The 20,057-nt window shown below is 31.5% G+C and overlaps 1 protein-coding gene across 1 annotated transcript in view; it reads right to left on the bottom strand.

The window, feature by feature from the left end:
* The window catches only part of HFM1 (helicase for meiosis 1), a gene marked incomplete at both ends in the record, with an annotated part of 61,672 nt that overhangs the window by 20,807 nt on the left and 20,808 nt on the right, over positions 1-20,057 (bottom strand). The window contains 14 exons of the mRNA XM_084242955.1: positions 791-937; positions 1,369-1,472; positions 2,884-3,041; positions 3,167-3,250; positions 3,606-3,691; positions 6,462-6,593; positions 6,675-6,772; positions 8,074-8,121; positions 8,213-8,319; positions 9,707-9,798; positions 13,151-13,231; positions 14,748-14,795; positions 15,832-15,965; positions 19,136-19,230. Of these exons, the coding sequence (XP_084099081.1) occupies positions 791-937; positions 1,369-1,472; positions 2,884-3,041; positions 3,167-3,250; positions 3,606-3,691; positions 6,462-6,593; positions 6,675-6,772; positions 8,074-8,121; positions 8,213-8,319; positions 9,707-9,798; positions 13,151-13,231; positions 14,748-14,795; positions 15,832-15,965; positions 19,136-19,230 (1,414 nt within the window). The remainder of the gene's footprint in view (positions 1-790; positions 938-1,368; positions 1,473-2,883; positions 3,042-3,166; positions 3,251-3,605; positions 3,692-6,461; positions 6,594-6,674; positions 6,773-8,073; positions 8,122-8,212; positions 8,320-9,706; positions 9,799-13,150; positions 13,232-14,747; positions 14,796-15,831; positions 15,966-19,135; positions 19,231-20,057) is intronic.

Raw genomic sequence — 20,057 nt, forward strand, 5'->3', positions numbered from 1 at the left:
GACTTATTACACCTGGGCTAAAAACATACAAGGTAAGCCTAGACTATCATATTATCTCACACTGCAAGGAACTGTCAAAACTACTAAGACATATCAAAAGGATTCCAGAACCAATTTGATATATCTAGATGGTATGAAGATGAAGTATCAATAAAATTTATGAGATATCAATAAAAAATTCATGAGTATCAATAAAATTTATGAGATAATAATTTGGATATTGACTAAATGTTGGATGATTTAGTTATTAGTTATTGGTTTTATGTTATATAGTTATGCTTTTTCTTAGGTGCTTACCATTTACATATATTTAGTGAAACATTTACAGAGGAAATAATATGACATCTGATTTTCAGAAAAGCATAGGTGAAACACTATTAACCATGAGTGGATAATTGCTTAAGGCAAGTGATGGGTACATAAGGGTTCATCATACTTGTTTCTACTTTTTTGTATGCTTCCAAATTCCTATAATAAAACAATTTTTTAAGTTTGTTGTCACCTGATTTGTCACATCAAATCTGCATGTATATTACTTACTCTCCCACTGACAATGACCATAAAAATAGAATGAGTATGATAAAACAAAAATGAACATCGACAAGCTAATCAAATAATTTGGTTTCCAAGTACTACCCCAAATATTTACTATGAGAGAATTAATGCAATTATTATAAAAACTAAATATCTAATTCCAGATTATATACAATCTGAGTGAAGCGGTACGATAACAGTGATCCTAGACAGATCTTTAGTTTAATGCAAAATAGGAATAAATATAGCTATTTACCTTTATTGGAGCCTGCTGTATTAAACCTATCTGAATCTTTAGAGCAGGAAATCACTGCTGCTGCTTTTTTTTGCACAATTATTTGATTTCCAAATCTTTTGGGTCCTAAGTAATAAACTGTAAATTTTTGCTGAATATCAAGTCCAACTGGAAAAAGGGAAAAAAAGTATGCAATTGCTTACTTAAATCATTCAAACCTATACTTGAGACCATTTATTTGTTTTTATATCTCTTATAATTTTATAGCTACCAAGTCTAGGAAATTAAGATATAAAAAAAGTTTAAAAGTAAGAATTATTTATTCTATTATCACAAAAATAAAAATATTCCTACAATAATTGAAATTTAACTATGTTGGAAAATATCTATAAATGAACAAATAAAATTTTAATTTGTTGTCCCAGTCCATACTATCTTTTATATTTCTAAATACATGAAACTGCCTTTAAAATTATTCACATTAAACAGAATAATTTTTTTATATTTTATACTGTTTTTCTGGTTCAGCACAAAGGAAATATCTTTAAAATGCTATCATACTCTTTACACTCATGTCTTTATTCCTTCAATTAACTTACCATATTCAGAACTAATTAGATTTATGCTAAGATCTTCAGATTTAAGAGCTCTCTTCACATCAATCTTTTTAGCCCAGTTTCCAGCTTTTAGCAAAACAGAATCCCTGAAAAACAGTAATGCATTATTGAAATAGTGATCCAAATGCTAAATGAAATAATATACTTACTCTTCAGGGGCCTATTGATTCTAGGCCCACTCTGGTAGTAAACTGAAGTGAGTTACTTTTCCCAAATTTTGAGGTGGGAGAAATGGCATGTTAATGGAGTTACTTTAGCTATAACTTTCCTAATTACATGACCTAACAACTGATTCCAAATTGCACTGACCTCTCGTGTATCGCCTGCTGTTCCCCTCAGCAGTGTATTTCAGTCAATCGGCCTGCTCTGTTCCCCACTCTGTCTCTGGTGAGTCCTCTCACACCCTCCCACCTCCTGCATCTCTTGCCTGTACCCCAGCTCTTTTATGCATAAATAAATAAATCTTTAAAAAAAATTCACTAACCATGAGTTACATGTATTTGTAACAACTTCAATATTATCTTTTATTATTTTTTTTTTTATAAGTAAATCAGCCCAGTTAGGTTTTTTTTTTTTTTTTTTTTTTTTATATAGAGGCATGTTTTATTTATTTATTTATTTATTTATTTGTTTGTTTGTTTTGTTTATACATGCACTGGGTACAGTCAGAAGCGCGGGAGGGTGAGAGAATTCACCAGAGCCAGAGTGGGGAGCAGAGCAGGCAGAAGGACCGAAGTACACTGCTGAGGGGAGCAGCGGGCGGCAGGAGAGGTCTGCGCGCCATGTGGGACCCTCCTCCGGTGGCCGGGGAGCAGCCAGGGATCGAACCGGCGCCGCAGAGGCTGCGGGCAGCTTCGCAACCCAGCGCTCAACCGCTGCGCCACCGGGGAGGCCCCAATATTATCTTTTAAATTGATATGAAACAAATTGTATCTAACAACATCATCAACAGAACAGCAACCAATTTTGTGCTGAACTTATTTTAATCTCATATAGTCAAAGCTGTCATTAGACAGCCTTGGTACAAGGGAATTACTAGGTATAAGAGAAGGTACCTCTTTTATATACTGGATATGTTTGCCAAGACCCCACAATGGTGTTATGGAAGTTTACTAAATTTTAATTTGTAAATAAAAACTGTATTTTGGAGTAGGAGGAAGGTTGCACTCGAAAAGTAGTAAGTCACAAATGACTGGACAAAATCAACACAATAAGAAAGTTCAGCAACAGTGGACCACAGCTACTCCTAAAAGTTATCTGTTCACTTATTTCAGATCATAGTGATAGACTGTACACTTTGTTGTATTGAGTACTAAACATAACAACCCAACCCAAAAGATCCAATGCTAATAAGACAGAGAAACTACCCCATTATAGAGGGAGGAAAAAGTAACAATGTATTCCACAGTCATTTTATCTCTTTTTTTCTCAGTGGAATTTTTCTCTTTATAGTATATACTTACACATGAATTCAAATATCAGATATTTTATACTTACATAATTTTGTGCTTAAAAACCAGTTGGTTATCTGTATCACCTATGATTAAGGTAACATAGTGAGAATCTGGAGCTGTTCTTTTAGTTTGCAGTTGTTCAAAGTTTCTTAATATAATAGTCACTACTATTTCTGCCATGGTATCACTGTATCTTGCAATCTTTAAAAAAAGATAGGTATAAAAAGTTTTAAAAAACAACTATTCATGTTCAGTTTCAAGTCAGACATGGATAATTTTGTTACTGAAAAGGCACTCAAAATGTCTAAAGATCAGAAAATACGTACCTGTTCCACTTCAAGTTCATATTTTGGTAGATACATCACAGTTTCCTTTATCTGAGTTCCAAAAGGTGGATGTCTATTTAAAATCTAAAAATTTTTATATCATTATATTCTTACCACAGTAAGATTATTTATACATTTTTAAATTAAGGTAACATTGGTTTGCAACACTGTACATGATTTGTAAACATAGGATCACACTGTCAGGTGTATGCTACTACACCATTATCTGCCACCCACCTCAAGCCACCCACAGTTTTAGCAAAATAATTTTTAGAGTCAATAATTTAATAATGTCTGCTACCCAAAAGCTTACTAAGTTAAAATACTTAGACTTGGAGAAGAAAAATTATTTTTTTAGTAGAAATAAAGATACAAAGTGTTAGGGTTTAGAATTCAGATAGAATTCAGGTAACATTAAGAATATATGAATATTAAATACCAGTTCAAGTTCCCTTGCATCTGTTTCTTCTATTTTTTTAAAGGAAGTCAAACCTGCATTTACCATTGCATTTGACAATGTTATACCTGTGGAGAAGTAATCAAATAGCAGTTTTTAAAAAATATATCTTAATCTATTCTTAAATATTGAAGAACTGGGAAAAAATTAAAGACAATTTTTAAAGGTTTTTATTAGTAGTATTTTTAGAAGTTTTAAGTTGTAGTGGGTCTTTGTGGTGGCTTAGGGGTTAAAAGGATCAAGGCTGCAGCCTGAGTTAGATTCCCCCAACCCCACCCCAGGGAGCTAACCCCTTGGGCAGCAGATCTGTCCTGTCTAGCCCTGCTGCTCGCTTTAGTGTATTTCAGTAAATTTGCCTGTTCTGCTTCCCACTCTGTTTCTGGTGAATCCTCTCCACCCCCCACTCAAATTCTGGCTTACCCCCCAGTTTTTCTACACAAAATTAAACAGAAGTTTTCGTTGTATTATTTGGATTGATATTATTCAATTGCTTCATTTATTTTTTAAAACCAAAATAAAATATTCATTTGCTTTATAAAAAATGGAGGAACATCATTGGTTCACATGATGACTCAATGCTAACTTTACCATATCTCATCCATAGGGCCAGTACAAAGAGACACCTACTGTTTCACTCATCTTTGAAAAAAAAGGTAATGTGATTCGGGAATGCATATATTGCTTCATGAAGTTATGCCTCTCTAAATAGTACTATTTTACAGGTAGAGTTATCTTTATGGTTATACATCAGATTATTTTGTTTTTCTGCCCAAAATTTCCAGTGCCTTTTCATTACATTTAGAAAAAGTGGCAACTTCCTTACTGTGTTTATACTACTTTACCTCAACAACTTAAGCACAGGCTAACTCTTTCATCTAAAGTCTTTACCATTCTCCTCTTGCTGAGTACTATCTAGTCACATTGCCTTTGATTTTATTCCTTAATTATATCAAGTTCACTTTAATCTTTGAACTTTTCCTATTTCTTTATGCTTTAAGAAACTAGAGTTTAAAATTCTTAAACTTTAATGAATGCATGAATTTATACAAATCCCAAAATAGAAGATACTGGTAGAAGTACAAAGCTTTGAAATACTACCACCTTATCTAGGCACATATATTACTTGTAAGGGTGTGACACTCCTATGTCCTTACTCATATCTTTATTCTTTCAGCATTCTTGGGAATTTCTCTTACTCATTCTTAAGACAAAACGTTTAGTATTCATAATTCCTTAATGTTCATTTCCATTTTCCCTTAAATTTTTTCCTGATTTAATAGTCTATAAACACCATTGAAAATTCATTTGTGGGGCCTCCCTGGTGGCGCAAGGGATTAAGACACAACCTATGAAGCTATCTGCAGCCACTGCAGCTTGAGTTCAATCCCCGGCCAGGGAGCTACCCACATGGCGCAGGAGACCTCTCCTGGCTCACCCGCTGCTTCCCTCAGCAGTGTATTTCAATTAGTCTGCCTGTTCTGTTCTCCACTCTGTCTCTGGTGAACTCTCTCACCCTCCACACCTCTGGCCTGTACCCAAGTTCTTGTATGCATAAATAAATAAATCTTTAAAAAATAAAAAAAAAATCATTTGTATTCACCATGTTTTTTCTGATGTTTGATAAGAACTTAGATTTACTTTTTTTTTTAGATTCTCTTACTTTTCTATTATATGGATTTTGCTGGGCAATATTTTCTTCTTTCTGGTCAGTTGTACTTAATAAATGTGTTCTACAATTTGAAAGGAATAGAACAAAACTGATGTCAGACTAACAAAATTCCAGAAAGTCAGAAAAACTATTTTTAAGTATAATGGAACTTTTTTGGGAAAATATTTAATGTAATTTAAAATCTGTAAGTTGCTATTTTCTAAGTTTTGTATGGAAACTCCTTCCAAATATAACACTCTTGTCTTTCAGGATGGCATTGGTTTGCAAGGACTTCTGCAGGAAGTTGAGCCTTTCAACCAGGAATCTCTCCTCTACTTTGATCTTACTTTCACCTTCACCATGCTTGCAAGATTAATTAGCTCTCTGCCACCACAGTGACTTAAAGTTCAAGGAAATAAAATGTATGATGCCCTCAACAAACAGGATATCTTTGTTCTAAGGAGTAATGAGACAAGCCCTAAATTCCCATTACATAATTTTTTAAAGCCTCTAACACACATACAAAATTGTAAAACTAACAAGGCTGTCAGTTATGGGATAATAATCCTCTTTTTGGAATTCTAACTATCTAAGAAGGAGCAGGGTTACAAAGCCAAAAGTGCCAAACTGGAAAACTCCAGAGTTTCAGTCATAACCAGTTTTTGTAATAACACCCTCTAGAGTTTTCTAGTTCACATCCTGAGCTAGATACCAATAGACAGGTAAAATCAGATACAATCATTTATCTGCATAATCTTTATGATTATAATATTCTACTGTTAGTGAAAAGAGAGAGACAGACAGAAGATATAAACAGGTGACATAATTTTCTGTAATGAATCAGGAATGGGCAGTATTATGACCTCTATAACTTCTCATCAAGATCAAAACATCATCATTCAGTTCCCTAATTACTAAAATAAAACTTCACTCATGGTCTGAGAACAAATTGAAAAAATAGAGCATTAATTTTTTTAAGTTTCCCAACTGATTTCAAATAGAATCATTTAAGCAGGAAAAAAATAAAAATCAGATTTCCAGAGAAGGACAGTAATTTTTTAGGCCTAAAAACATGTTTTTTGTTTGTTTTGCTGAAAGCTCTATACCTATCAAAGAATAATTTTCCTAATGGTTAAATACAAAACAAACTGAAGACCCTGACAAACTGCCTGTCTGTATTTAGTACTTACCAATTTTTTCCAGCTGTTTGGATACATGCAAAGAGTTTTCCCAAAGTCTGCATCTAAAACATTTAGCTAAAATCAAACTATTCAGTAATACAGCAAACTTCTTTTCTTGAGGAGCCACAAAATCTGATAACCCTGAAAAAAAAGTTTCCAATATTAAGTAGTATACTACTTTTCTGGAAAAAGACTGGAAATCCATTAACCACTGTAACATACATCTTGTAATTCGTGAGCCGCTTCTGAAAATCTTAGAGGTATCTTGTGTCAAAGCAAAGTCTTGAATAGGGATGCATCCTAGCTGAGCCTGAATAAGACTGGAGGAAAGAAGAAATTTCATTATTTCTTAAAAAAATTTATTATCTCTTCCTGGCTATCCTCAAATAGATGCACAACGGTGGGAAATGGGAAATGGGAAATAAAATCTACTATAAATAAAAAATTATAAAGTCATCAATTTTAAAATCTGACATGCTCAATCAAAATGATGTATGACCCAATTTAAGGCAAGGCTAATGGAAAGTCTAAAATTTCTAACAGAGTGTTCCCAAGATGTTTGTGGAAAAGAATCTTCATGTAATTTGAATAACAACTGATGCAAAAAAAAGCACACTGGAAAAAACATTGAGAGAATTAAGAGATTTAGTTTCTAGTTCTAGTTCAGTTCCCCAGTTAAGAATAGCAACATAACCTTGGGTAAGTAACCACATATCTGGGCATCACTTACTTCACTTGTGACACGAAAGATTTCTAAGGATATCTGAATTTCTTAATTATGTAGCTATGAAACACTAACTTCTGTTGATCAGGTTATATATATCAGCCAGATGAGTTATAAACAGCAGTTTGTATTGTTATATATTGTTATGAACAACAAGGTATTTGTGAGATAAAATTCAATGAAATGTTAGGAAGTCTTCCAGAGAAAGAATGCTCTCTTCTAGTCAAGGAGGAAAAAGAAATTTTTTGGCTAGTTTTGTTTAGCCATGTTAAAAAAGTCACTTTCACCTAAAATCACATCATCTAGAAGAGGTTTAACACCAAGATGTAAGTTCTGACAACATTAAGTACTTGGTTTAGCATAAAAGAGTATCATAGCATTTATAAAATGGTCACTACAAGTTGCAGTGTGACCTGAATTTACTCTTCCAATTATTACTCCTCTGTACAAACATCCCATTCTTGGCAGAAGAGTCATCCCAATGTCATGTATTCATTCCTTCACTTACATTTTAGCTTTTACTCTTTGTCCTTCCCAAAATGCCACTATTATTCAATAGACAGTAGATATGTTCACACTGCCCATTATTTATATATGCATGTTTCTCACTCAAGTTAAATGTAAAGCTCCTAATGGAAAGCATGTTTTTTTAAACTATCTACTTTGTTTCAAGAGAACATTCTCAATAAATGTTAATTGATAAAGAAAAATTGAAATCATCAATTTAATTAAAGTGTGAGATATCCTCGAAATTAATTTCACATTTGCATTCTGACTCCATATTTTTATGTAAATATGTTCTTTTGTATTAAGGAAACAAAATTTTAAATGTTATAAAAACCCTCAAAAATTAATCACGAACAAATAGTATTTAAAATATTTAAGAATTATTTTTACCAGTTTACTTTCATTTCTCTTGTTTTAATTCTTCCTTCCATTGGAAATCTGTAAATAAAAGCATAAGGCAAAGTTTTATTATTATTTAAACTAAATGAAATATTTTAAAAATTATTCAAAATATATTTAATTTCTGTACCTGATAGTTATCCGATTTGGATCTTTATTCAAAGTATTCAGTGTTTTCTTTTCATTTGTCCTTAACTGTACATCTAGAAATTCCTTACAGCTGGCTATCATTGTGACCTATAAAATTTTAGCATTTGTCCATTTAATTAAGTACATCCTTTACTCCTTTCCTCTCATCTTTCTCTGATTTATTTTTCACACTGCCTTGGGATATCATAGTTTCGTCATTTATCATAATAGAGTTAAAAATTTGCTTTATACATTTTTGGTTCTTTAAGGAGAATTCATTAAATAATTCACTAACAGATGTTAACAAACACTTGTTAGATGACTGACATTGTGCTAGAAAACTGGTACTACACCAGTAAGATAAAGTTAATAAAGATTGACAAAATTTCAGATATTCAGCCAAGTGCCCAACACATTGAAAGTACCCAACAAAGGTAGCTCCTGGCACTATAGTATTACTATCAAATTATTATTCACCCTTCTATCTCAATTTAGGCTAATTTTATAACAGAAAGAATGCTTTAAATATTAAGAAATTTATATTCTAGAAACTTTCTGTGAGATGACTTTGATCTGTGCTTTGGTTTCTCACATCTGTAAAATGAAACTAATACCTGTCTTAATTCTCTTACATAATTACTGAACTCAAAATCAGATGAGTTAATGTCAACATCAAAGATTTTCTACTATTGATTTCTACTTGGTTAAGTAATAATATTATTGCTAATACAAACCTTTTACTTTTCATCAATTTGTGTGAAATTTTTAGTTTAATTAATCTTAAAATAATCAACTTAGATTGTTTAATGTCATGGTTTAAATTTGAGAAGAAATATTTTCTTTTATAAATACCTTATTTCAAATTTATATCTCCAGTAAAGGGAGAAAGAACAAATACAGTTACTAGGTACCAACAATATGATTATGGTTCTATTTACTTCTGTTGCTGCAATTGCCTCCCATTATAGATATCTTTGCATGACTTGTTTTTACTCTTATTTTTTTCCTCTACAATCAGTTCTTTTTTCTTGGAGTGGGGGGGTGAGGCTTATCACCAAATACTATTTCTGCTGTTACTTTTACTCACATGCAAATGATTTAGGAAGGGATTGTAAGTACATGGCATACACGTCCCTTATTATCCCATAGTCATGGTAATCTTTCCTAATGTACATGCCACATGGTCTTGGCATCATTCTCAATAATTACACTTGGTAGCCATTGCCAAAGTAATAGGCATTATCACTTAGGATTATATTACTTTTGGTATATATATTACATTCTTTAGCTCTCTTACAAAGATACATCTGAAAATTTATTCTAAGGAGGAATATCCTATGTCTCAGGAGCAAGGGCAGAGAAGGGGGAGATATAAGCACTATTTGAAATGCTTTCTCTTTTATTCACTTAAATCCATGAGATATACAAATTAGTTGTTTCTCCAATTTTATTTTAAACTATATCATCACATATTTGTTTTCTAGAGAAAATTTACCAGATCCGATAAAGTTTCTTTTCCATTGATTGTACAAAATTTCTTCACTGTCTCAAATGTAATATAATACCAAGCCATCAATCTTCCTGCCTCTGTGGTAAAAGATTGAAAAATAAACATGGACCCTCATCAGTTGAAATGACTTGCTTTTTCATCAGTTTAACAAACATTTTTTTAACATCTATTTATATATCTCCACATACATATGTGTATAAATATAATTACATATTTCTATTTTACACATATACATACATTCTACTGGTTCTATTTCTCTGAAAAACTCTGATATCTATTAAGAGCTATTTCATGTAGTGCCAGGGAAAATGGTGTATTATCAGTGCAAATTTTTCATTGTATAAATATGAATCTCACATTTGCCATTTGCATATGAGGTAATTCATAGTACTAAATATAAGCTATGAAAAATCAGGTTGTATTAGAAGAGAAGAAGAGCTGAAAATTAAAAGCTACGTAGTCATCTTAAGAAGTTAATAAAAGAACAGCATAGTAAAACTAAGGAAAGCAGAAGCGAGGTCGAATAGAATGAGTGAAACAGAAGTAACTATTATCATAGAAAGGATCACCAAAGTAAAAAGTTGACTCATTAACAAGATTAAAAAATTAATAAGATTCTGTAAGGCCTGATTATAAAAGATGAGAGTAGGCACCAATTATAAATGACAGTTCAAAATATTTTCAATTTTCCTTGAAATTTACTATTTGACCTATGGATCACTTTGTAGTGTACAAACTAAAAAAAGTGAGTTTTAGTCAATGTAAATTTTTTTAAAAGAAAGAAATGCTGTAAGAACTTTTAAGTTGCTAAGAAAGTCCTTTCCCAGCTAGAGATTAAGATAATAAGCTCTATTTTCTTTCATTTTAAAATAGCTTTATTTAAAAATATTTAGATACTAAATCTATTTACTATTTATTTTTGTATATAACAATGTTTCCCAAATCATGTTCTACAACATTAGTGTTCTTTGTAACATTAACGAATGTTCCATTAATGAATGTAAAAAACAAAAAGAGGGCCTCCTCTGGTGGCACAGCGGTTGAGCCCTGGGCTACGAAGCTGCCCGCAGCCTCTGCAGCGCCAGTTTGATCCCCGGCTGCTGGCGAGGGTCCCACATGGCACGCAGACCTCTCCTGCCATGCCCACTGCTCCCCTCAGCAGTGTATTTTGTCAGTCTGCCTGTTCTGCCCCCTGCTCTGGCTCTGGTGAATTCTCTCACCCTTCCTTGTTTCTGACTGTACCCAGTGCTTGAATAAATAAATCTTTAAAAATTAAAAATAAATAAATAAATAAAAACCAGAATGTAAAAATCCTTAGTCAATTTAGACTCTTCTTAATACCTTTTTTCTAGTACCTTTAATATACTATTGTATTCCATGAATCTCTTACAGAAGATAGAAAATGCAGTTTTACTCTAAACTATTTTACTCTGGAATCTTTTCTCCCCTCAGGACATTCATTGAGATAAGCTGGACCATGGCATGAAGGTCTAAATTGATTTTCACTTATTGAAACATCAATCCCAAGGCAGCAGTTCTCAAATTTTTTTTTTTTGGTTCTCAATTTTAAATTACAAAAGAAACACCTCGGAACAGTCTTAAAATTACCAATTCCCAGGTTTTACTCCTAAAAGTTGTATGTTTAACATATGAGCATCCTCTGTTGATTTTGACAGGAAGTAGACACATTAACCTAGGAAATGATAAGGAATATTTTCAGGTCTAACATGGGTTAATCTTTTGGTGTTGGATGCTATCTGTATATGGAATGACTATGGAATGAAAGAGAAATCATAAGACAAAATATTTTATGATATTAGGTGTGGCAGAATGGTTATGCTATTGAGAATAATAACCAAGTGCAGATATATTTTCCTAGTCTTGGGCATTAGAATACAAAAACTGATACTAATAACAAAACAATTATATATTCATTATCCTACTGAATGCTGCAATAGCCTATAAGGCAAGTAGGAGGTACAGATGACTAAACTAAGGCTCAGTGAACATAAGGTCACAGCTACCAAGTGCTACAACCGTGACTGAAATCCAGGTTTTTGGAACCCAAACTCTATTTGCCTCAAAGTATTCCAGGTCAAATGAACTGTTACTTGTTTCTGGATGTCAAGTTTTATATCATGTGTAAATAAAATCTCAACAGAAAACTGAGGATCAAATTTTGTAGCAAAGATAAGAGAACAGAATAAAAAAATAAACTTTGAGTTAATTTACATATTGGCTACAGCTGAAGCTATGAAGGTAAATTATGTTTTCAAAGAAATAATCATAAACTGGGAATAAAGATCCAAGGTCTGTAACTTTAAGTAGCCCATAGAAAAAGAAAAAAGGTCAGAAAAGAGAGACTGATTAAAGCAGCCTAGAGAACCAACGGAGTAGAGCATTGAGGAATGGAAAATTAAATTATCCACTGAAAATGGACAAAGAAGAGAAAATACCATATAAATCATATATTAGTGTGTTTAAAGGCAAAAGAATGGTATCAATTAATTCAAGAACGGAAGGAATGACAGTGGGAGTAAGACTCTTCAGAGTGGAAGTATCTAAGGATAAAGGTAATTACATTAATGATTCTCATTCCCTCTCTAGTGAGACACCCTAGAATACACAGAAGAAAATTCTTACAAACAAAATTAGGTTTATCAGAATAAGGACCAGGGGAATAGGAAAAAAATGTTGTATCTATGGTTAAGAGTGCAGTAACTTATTTTTTTAAATGTAATCTTATTTAAAAAAATTGAAAACATGATATAAAATCAAACATTTCTTTATTGTGTTTATAAGTATAAAATAGAACAACACATTAAAAACTGAAAAATATAAATGTCAAATGATAATAGTCAGATTCTGATTTTTCAAAACTTTTCTATACTTCCTCACTATTATAAAGTTTCCTTAAAAGGATCAATCAATATTTTCCTCCAAAAAACTTCTAATCATGAGTGTTAAAAACTACAGAATATTTTTTCTCTCTTACATATATTCAGAATATAATAGGGGGAAGAAGAGGGAGGGAGAAGATAGAGGGGAAGGAGGTGAGGGGGAGAGAGAGAGAATGAATATGAATTAATGAAATATCAAGGAACCATCCAGATAACCAATGCTTGAATAATTAAAAACTGGCAAAAGACTAGCTACAAGAGTTATGACAGTTTTGAAACAACCCAAGGATTGCTCAGTGAAGACAAATTCTGTGCCTATCAAAAAGTTCTACCTCATTCTATATACATCAGTTCTATATAAACAGGACTATATCATGCTCTAAATTTATCATTCTAATAATGATGGTACCTTGTTAAGAACCGAGCTCACAATTTAATTTTTCCACTTCTAAATTTTTGCAGAACATATTTTCTTATTTAGTCTTAAGTAAGCAATTCTTCCTTTACTAATAATGATAAAAAAAATTACCGGTTGGTTTGAAATTAACATCTTCATCCATCTTTATTAAATCAAGAGATGATAAATCATTCAGATTCTTCAAACATAATTCTGTTCAATTATAGAAAACATATTTTAGTAAAATAAGGAAAATAACACCAAATGGAGCTAATTAAATATGCTCCAGTTGTATTATTATATAATTGTTCTGAGAACTATTGTCCCTACTTAAGAGGCAAAGTAAGATGGCAAAAAAGGATTTTCTAATAGTAAAAATAATACAAATAATTAACATTAAATCAGTGGTAAAATACATGTATTATTTGGAGCTTTAAAATGATGTGTGTGTATGCAACTATTTAAATAGGTTTTCCTTACTTTCTGAAAGTAGAGTGTTCCTGTTGGGTATGATTTGGTAGGTTATTTGTTGGCTCTGGGAACACTCAAAATTTATTACATACACATATATGGTTAACAAACCTTTTTCTTTTACTGTAACTGTCTCAATACAATGAAGAAATAGCTCTAATTAAAACAAATGCTTAACAACATTTAATACTTTTAAAGACTGGTAATGAAATATTGAGTGATTAACTGAAAAATAAAGCTGCGGTATTATAGGGCTACATCATTAGCACAGATTAGGATAAGAAGCTGTGGACTTAGTCTTCCTAAAAGGGCCAGATAGCCTTTCTCAACATGCCCATGGTAGGTTTCTTCTAGTAATTGTCACCTTGATATGGGGAACAAGAGATCAACTGAGGCCCTGTGAGCCTAGGAAGGCTATTACTTAAAAGAATGAGCTAAGAGCAATGAGGGCCCTGAAGGTTAGAAGAGGCTTCTTTTTTTGCCTAAATCCTTAGCTCTTCCTGATCAAAGAAGAGATCTTCTTATCCTAAGTTCTGTCCTTTTTCCTAATCAGAGAAGTAGTTACTGCCCCTCCCCCCCCTTTATGAGCTAGAAGAATGTAGTTGAGGCATCTTATTCAGTAATAAATTTATCAGTGACCATGTCCTCCCTCTATCTAAGAATCCTATTTTTCTCTCAGAGCAAGGAAGTGGTAACCCAACTTGGTATCTATCATTTGCTAAGCCTCCCAGTTCTCTCCTTGACATCCCAGGTCCCAAAATGCTGGATAAATATCTCTGGTTCACTCCATTATTCTTTAATATTTACAGTCATGTAAATTCTCCATATATTATTGAACTAATTTTCCTTTGCTATCCCAAATGATGCTGTTTTGATTACTTGTCAACCAAAGAGAACCCAGAGGGTTAAGAGATGATTTCCTTTGCATACTGACAAAGTCCATAATCAGGGAAAAATTATATTTTAATTAAAATTAAGAGAGAAAAGAAAAATAAACATTTTTAAAGACCAGTGTCATTTTAAAAATAAAAACAAACCAAAATAACACATTATACAAAGGAAGATATTCTGATAGAATAAATGTATTAAGGAAAAAGTACATGTACTAAGCTTTATTTGCACGTGAAAAAGAGTTCATATTTTTTCCTTTAAATCACAAAGATATTTAAGAAAATTTACAAGTCTTCTTACTTTCACATTAATATTTTTCATTAAAATTTATGGAATACATTTTTTTTTATAAAGGAATACATCTAACCTTGTAATTTGGCTTCAATTCCATCTTTGTTCAATCCAGATACAAAACCTGTATGTTATAAAAATTTATAAGAAAAATTGAATTGAATGGACTGAATTCATCTTTATAGGCTCAGTTCATACTTCGAGGTATAACAGTTTATATCTGGTAACTAGAAAAAGTTTAAATTTTAATTGTGAAAAATTTTACTAAATCTAAGGTGGGAAAAACAATAGATTGGTGAGCTAGAGGGAGGCTTAAACATAGGGGAGGTGCAATTGTATGGGGAATATAACCAAAATGAAAATGCATCCATTGTGCAAAGATGAAAAAAGATGTAAGAATTATAGAAAATAAAATATTTAAATTAAAAAAAAACTGTCATAAGTAAAGGAACAGGAAGTTTGTGTTCTAGGCTACTAATACTATCTCTGTTTGAAGTATTTGACAAGTATAATGCATGATAATTATAATAAAAGTATATCTTAATAGCAAAAATAATCTATAGAAAATAAAGTTACAATATCAAATGACTGTCTTTTGCTTATTTTATTGCGTAACAACAGTGACCAGGAAAAGATGTATTATTTTCCTTTTGGAGATTTAAACTCTTTGAATCTATATGCATTAGAATGATACTGAATGAGTTAGGTTTCAATTTGATAGTCAATAATTCCAAGTGTTTTTATTTTATAACCTATATCACATAAAAGACCCCTATAGAAGCAACATGGCCAGATACATGTTAGCTTCAGAAACAGTATAAAAATTCCAGCAGCAATAATAGAATATATACTTTGATTTGAATGCCAGATTAGATAAAATTCAATACTTTTTAAAAACTTTAACTTATTTTAAATAATTTTGGCAGTTTTGTTATTTTTTGAGTTAAAATTTTTCTAAAATATCTACTTTTAATAGTGTTGATTTCAAACCTTATTGAGAAACTAGTAGTAAAATAAAAATTGCTCACATTTATCTATTCTTGCCTCTAAATGTATTTGTGAACTATTATTACTTTTTGCTTGTAACCTATTAGTTTCTATAATCTGTTCTTTGATTTATGAGTATATAGATCCAACAGGCTTGAAAAAATTACTTTTACCATAATGAGATGGATTTTTCAAGGCTCTGATATAAAGCAAGGTTGACCGTATCCATTCCAAAGCAACATTCACATCTGTGATGGTGTGCAACACTATCTCTGCATTTAAATGTTCAATAAGATGTCTGTGCAAACTAATGAAAAAAATCTTTGCATTAGTTATATGTATTTCAATGCTGTAAGTTTTTTTAGCTTCAATAATATATTAAATAATTCAATAATGAAATAATATATTCATTGCTACTTTAATAATTCAAGAAATATAACTTAATTTTCAAATACATAAGACAAAACCCTAGGCAATCAGTTCAGCTTTTAAAAGATTACAGATTTCTCTCTACTTCATAGCTCCAGAAGACAGACTATTATTTTAAAAGTGGGTAGGAAGTGAGAGAGTTCAGCAAAATAGCAGCAGAGTAAAGATTCCAAATTCACCTCTTCCACAAGTGCACAACGAAATTACAGCAAAACAAAGTCAATAACACCTGAGAGATAAATGGATGACATACATCCAGAACAATGGTGCAGCAAAAGAAGGTAGGAATAACTAAACTGTTTGTAGGGCAGTGCAAACCACCAGAAGGATGCGGTACAGAGATCCTCTGCTGTTGTTAAATCATGGACACATTACAGGGATTATACAACATGATCAAGTAGGATTTATCCCAGGGAAGAATGGATGGTTTAATATATATATAAGTCAATTAATGCAACATGTATCAACAAGAGTAAAGATAAAAGTCATGTAATAGCAACAGATGCAGAGAAAGCACTAGATAAAACTCAGCACCCACTTATGACAAAAATCTCTAAACAACATGGGACTAGATATGTGTTAGCTTCAGAAACAGATGGAACCTACTAAATATAACAAAGGCTATAAAGTACAAATGTACAGCCAACATAATAATAGTGAAAAATTGAAGGCTTTCCCTTTAAGGTGCCAGGGACAAAATAAAAATGTCCACTGCCACCACTTCTGTTTAATTTAGTATTAAAAGTTTTATGGTGCAATCAGACAATAACAGTAAATAAAAGGAATCCAGCTTGAAAAAATAAGTGAAACTATGCTTACTCACAGATGATATAAAACTGTATGGAGAAAACCAGAAAGATTCCACCAATAAAACTATTAAAAATGGTAAGTGAATACAGCAAAGAGGCAAAATCAACCCACAAAAATCTATTGCATTTTTATAAACAATGAATAAGAAATTAAGAAAATAATTTCATATATAATTGCCTCATAAAAGAATAAAATATTTAAGAATTAGCTTAACCAAGAAGGTGAAGGACTCATACAATATAAACTACAAAACTTTATTAACGGACTTAGATCATCAAGTAAGGAGGTTGAAAGATATTCCATTATCATAGATGGGGAGAATCAATATATTGAAAATGATGGTTCCACCAAAAGTGATATGTATATATATATTAAATGTAACCCCTATCAAAATACTAACTGTATTCCTCATAGAAATTAAACAAAAAATATTAAAGTTTATATGGAACCATAAAAGACCTCAAATACCAAAATCAATACTGAGAAAAAAGCAGAGGCACAGAAACATCATATTAACTGCTTTTATACTATAAAGTTATAGTAATTAAAACAATATGGTATTGGCATAAAATAGACACACAAGGGAACAGAATGGAAAGTCCAGAAATAAATCTATATCTATATCAATAATTTATGATAAAGGAGCCATGACCACACCATGGGAAAGGAGAGTCTCTAACAAATGCTGCCGGGAAAACAGAGCAGCCTCATGTTAAAGAGTGAAGTTGGATGACTATAAATCCATGCACAAAAATAAATTCTAAATGATTAAAGACAGATACAAGACCTACAACAACAAATATATGGGAAAAATATTGGCAATATATTTCATGACATAAATGACAAAGATGTTTTTGGAGATTTGACCATTATGTCGAGGGAAATAAAAGCAAAAGTAAACAATTTTTCTGGATTACCTCAAATTAAAAAATTTTAACAGAGGAAAAGAAAATATAAATAGATTAAAAAGACATCCTACTAAATGGGAGAACATATTTACACATTATACAAGGGGTTAATATACAAGATATCTAAAAAAGGTAGCCAATTTAACATTAAAAAAATAAGCCTGTTAATAAATAAATAGCAGATCTGAGGAAACAATTCACCAGAGAGGATAACCAGACCAGTAGACACATGGGGAAAAAATTCATCATTGCTTTTAATAAGGAAGATAAAAATGATACCTCATTATTATTTTGACCCACATCTCCCTTATTAAAAATGATGATGAACATTTTTCCTTGGAAATTCAAAACCACGATGACATATCACACACCCATGAGAGTGGCACAGATTTAAAAGATACCCAACCAACAAAAAGTAGAGAGGATATGAACAAAGAATTCTATTACACTGTTGGTGTGAATGTAAACTGGTGTAGCCATTTTGTAAAATGATATGAATTTACCTTAAAATCTTAAAAATGGAAATACCGTATGACCCAGTAATCCCATTCTTGGGTACCTACCCAAAGAACACAAAACCAACAACTAAAAAAAATCATATGCTCTAAATGTTTCCTGCAGCATTATTTACTATAGTTAGGACACAGAAATAATCTTAAGTGCTCAATGAGAGAGGAGTGGATCAAGAAGATCTGGAATATCCACACAATGGAAAATATCTAGCCATAGATGAAATGTTGTCACAACAAAATGGAATGAGTTCAGGTGATTATGTGTAGTAAAGCAGGTCAGAATGAAAAAGACAGATACTGGCTATTTACATAACAAATGATTCAACAAAGCAAAATACCTATAAAAACGAGCAGATACAAATAAATGAGGTGGGGGAAACAAATAAAAATAAATATTTATCTGTATATGCATATATGCATACAAATATATATACATAAATGAAACAAAAAAAGGGTAGGCAGTGAATTATATCCTATTTTTCTAAGAGTAATATAATCAAATACTTCACTAAAAGATCCCAGATTGCCTAACTGTTACCAAACAAATTTTTAAATGTAAAGAGATGTGAAAATCATATACCTCTTTACTAATATGACTTTTTAGAATACGAATACATGCTAAGAAACACTGCAGAATAAAATGACTATGCTATCTTTTTTTAACTCTTAAATTTCTTAAAAGGACACAAACTTTCTAGTTAAATTATTGAAAATTTCAAGAAAATGGTCTCAGACAGTCCCTAGCCATGTACCTTTTAATATATCAAAAGGAAATATATAGGCTATATTAACATTATCATTTTATAATATGTAATTACCTGCTTTCTACAGTGTCACTGCAAGCTAACATCTGAATGTACTTCTCTCTTGTACTTAATCGAGTCATAATAACTGCAGTAGCTGTAGTGTCAAACTGGAAATACACACATGGATACAGAGATATTTAGTACAGAAGAATACCTGTTGATACCAGTCCTCTTCACTAACTCAAGACTTATATTTTATATTAAACAGTTCCCTTGTCTTAAGTAACAGGTCAAAAATGCAGTTTAATGCTTCTGAAATGAAATGCTAACTGAAAATTTAATTTAAAAATCTTTCGCGAGTACACACATCAATATTTGGTTTCAGTGTAACATAATTTTGGCAGTGGCAAAGTCAAAACTTAATCGGATAAAAAAATGTAAGATTTAGTGTAGTTTACATATAATCTAATTTACCAAATAAAAATATAGATTTGTATAACAGTATTCTGACATTTTTTGAAATGATGTCCTCCTAAAGTTTCCCTTAGTACTAATGAATGACTTGCTTTCAAGTATTTGTCAGAGTAGGGCATGCTTTGTTAACATGTTAAGTGATGTTTAATTGTCACAATACCTATAGACCCCTATTGGCATTTTGTGCTAGAACTCAGGAATACTACAAGTTCTGCATTGCATGACAATCCAATACAATGAAACACTGTCCCATACAAAATGCTAACAGCATCCCAATTCAGAATAAAAAACAAAACAAAAATAAAAAGCTTAAAACGAGAAAAACCTTTAATATAATACACCTTCAAAAACCCTACCATTCATCAACCTAGAGGGGTAGGGGAGTCTATCTTTTTTGTAAGACTTGTTTTATTCCTCCATTAAAATAGATTTTTCTCAGTTACATTCATTTTTAAACCTAATCTAAATATCAAATAATAATTAATAAAATACTAATGTTAATAAAGGGATCAAAATATAC

The sequence above is a fragment of the Talpa europaea genome (genome assembly GCF_964194135.1).
Source record: "Talpa europaea genome assembly, chromosome: 9".
NCBI lineage: Eukaryota > Metazoa > Chordata > Mammalia > Eulipotyphla > Talpidae > Talpa > Talpa europaea.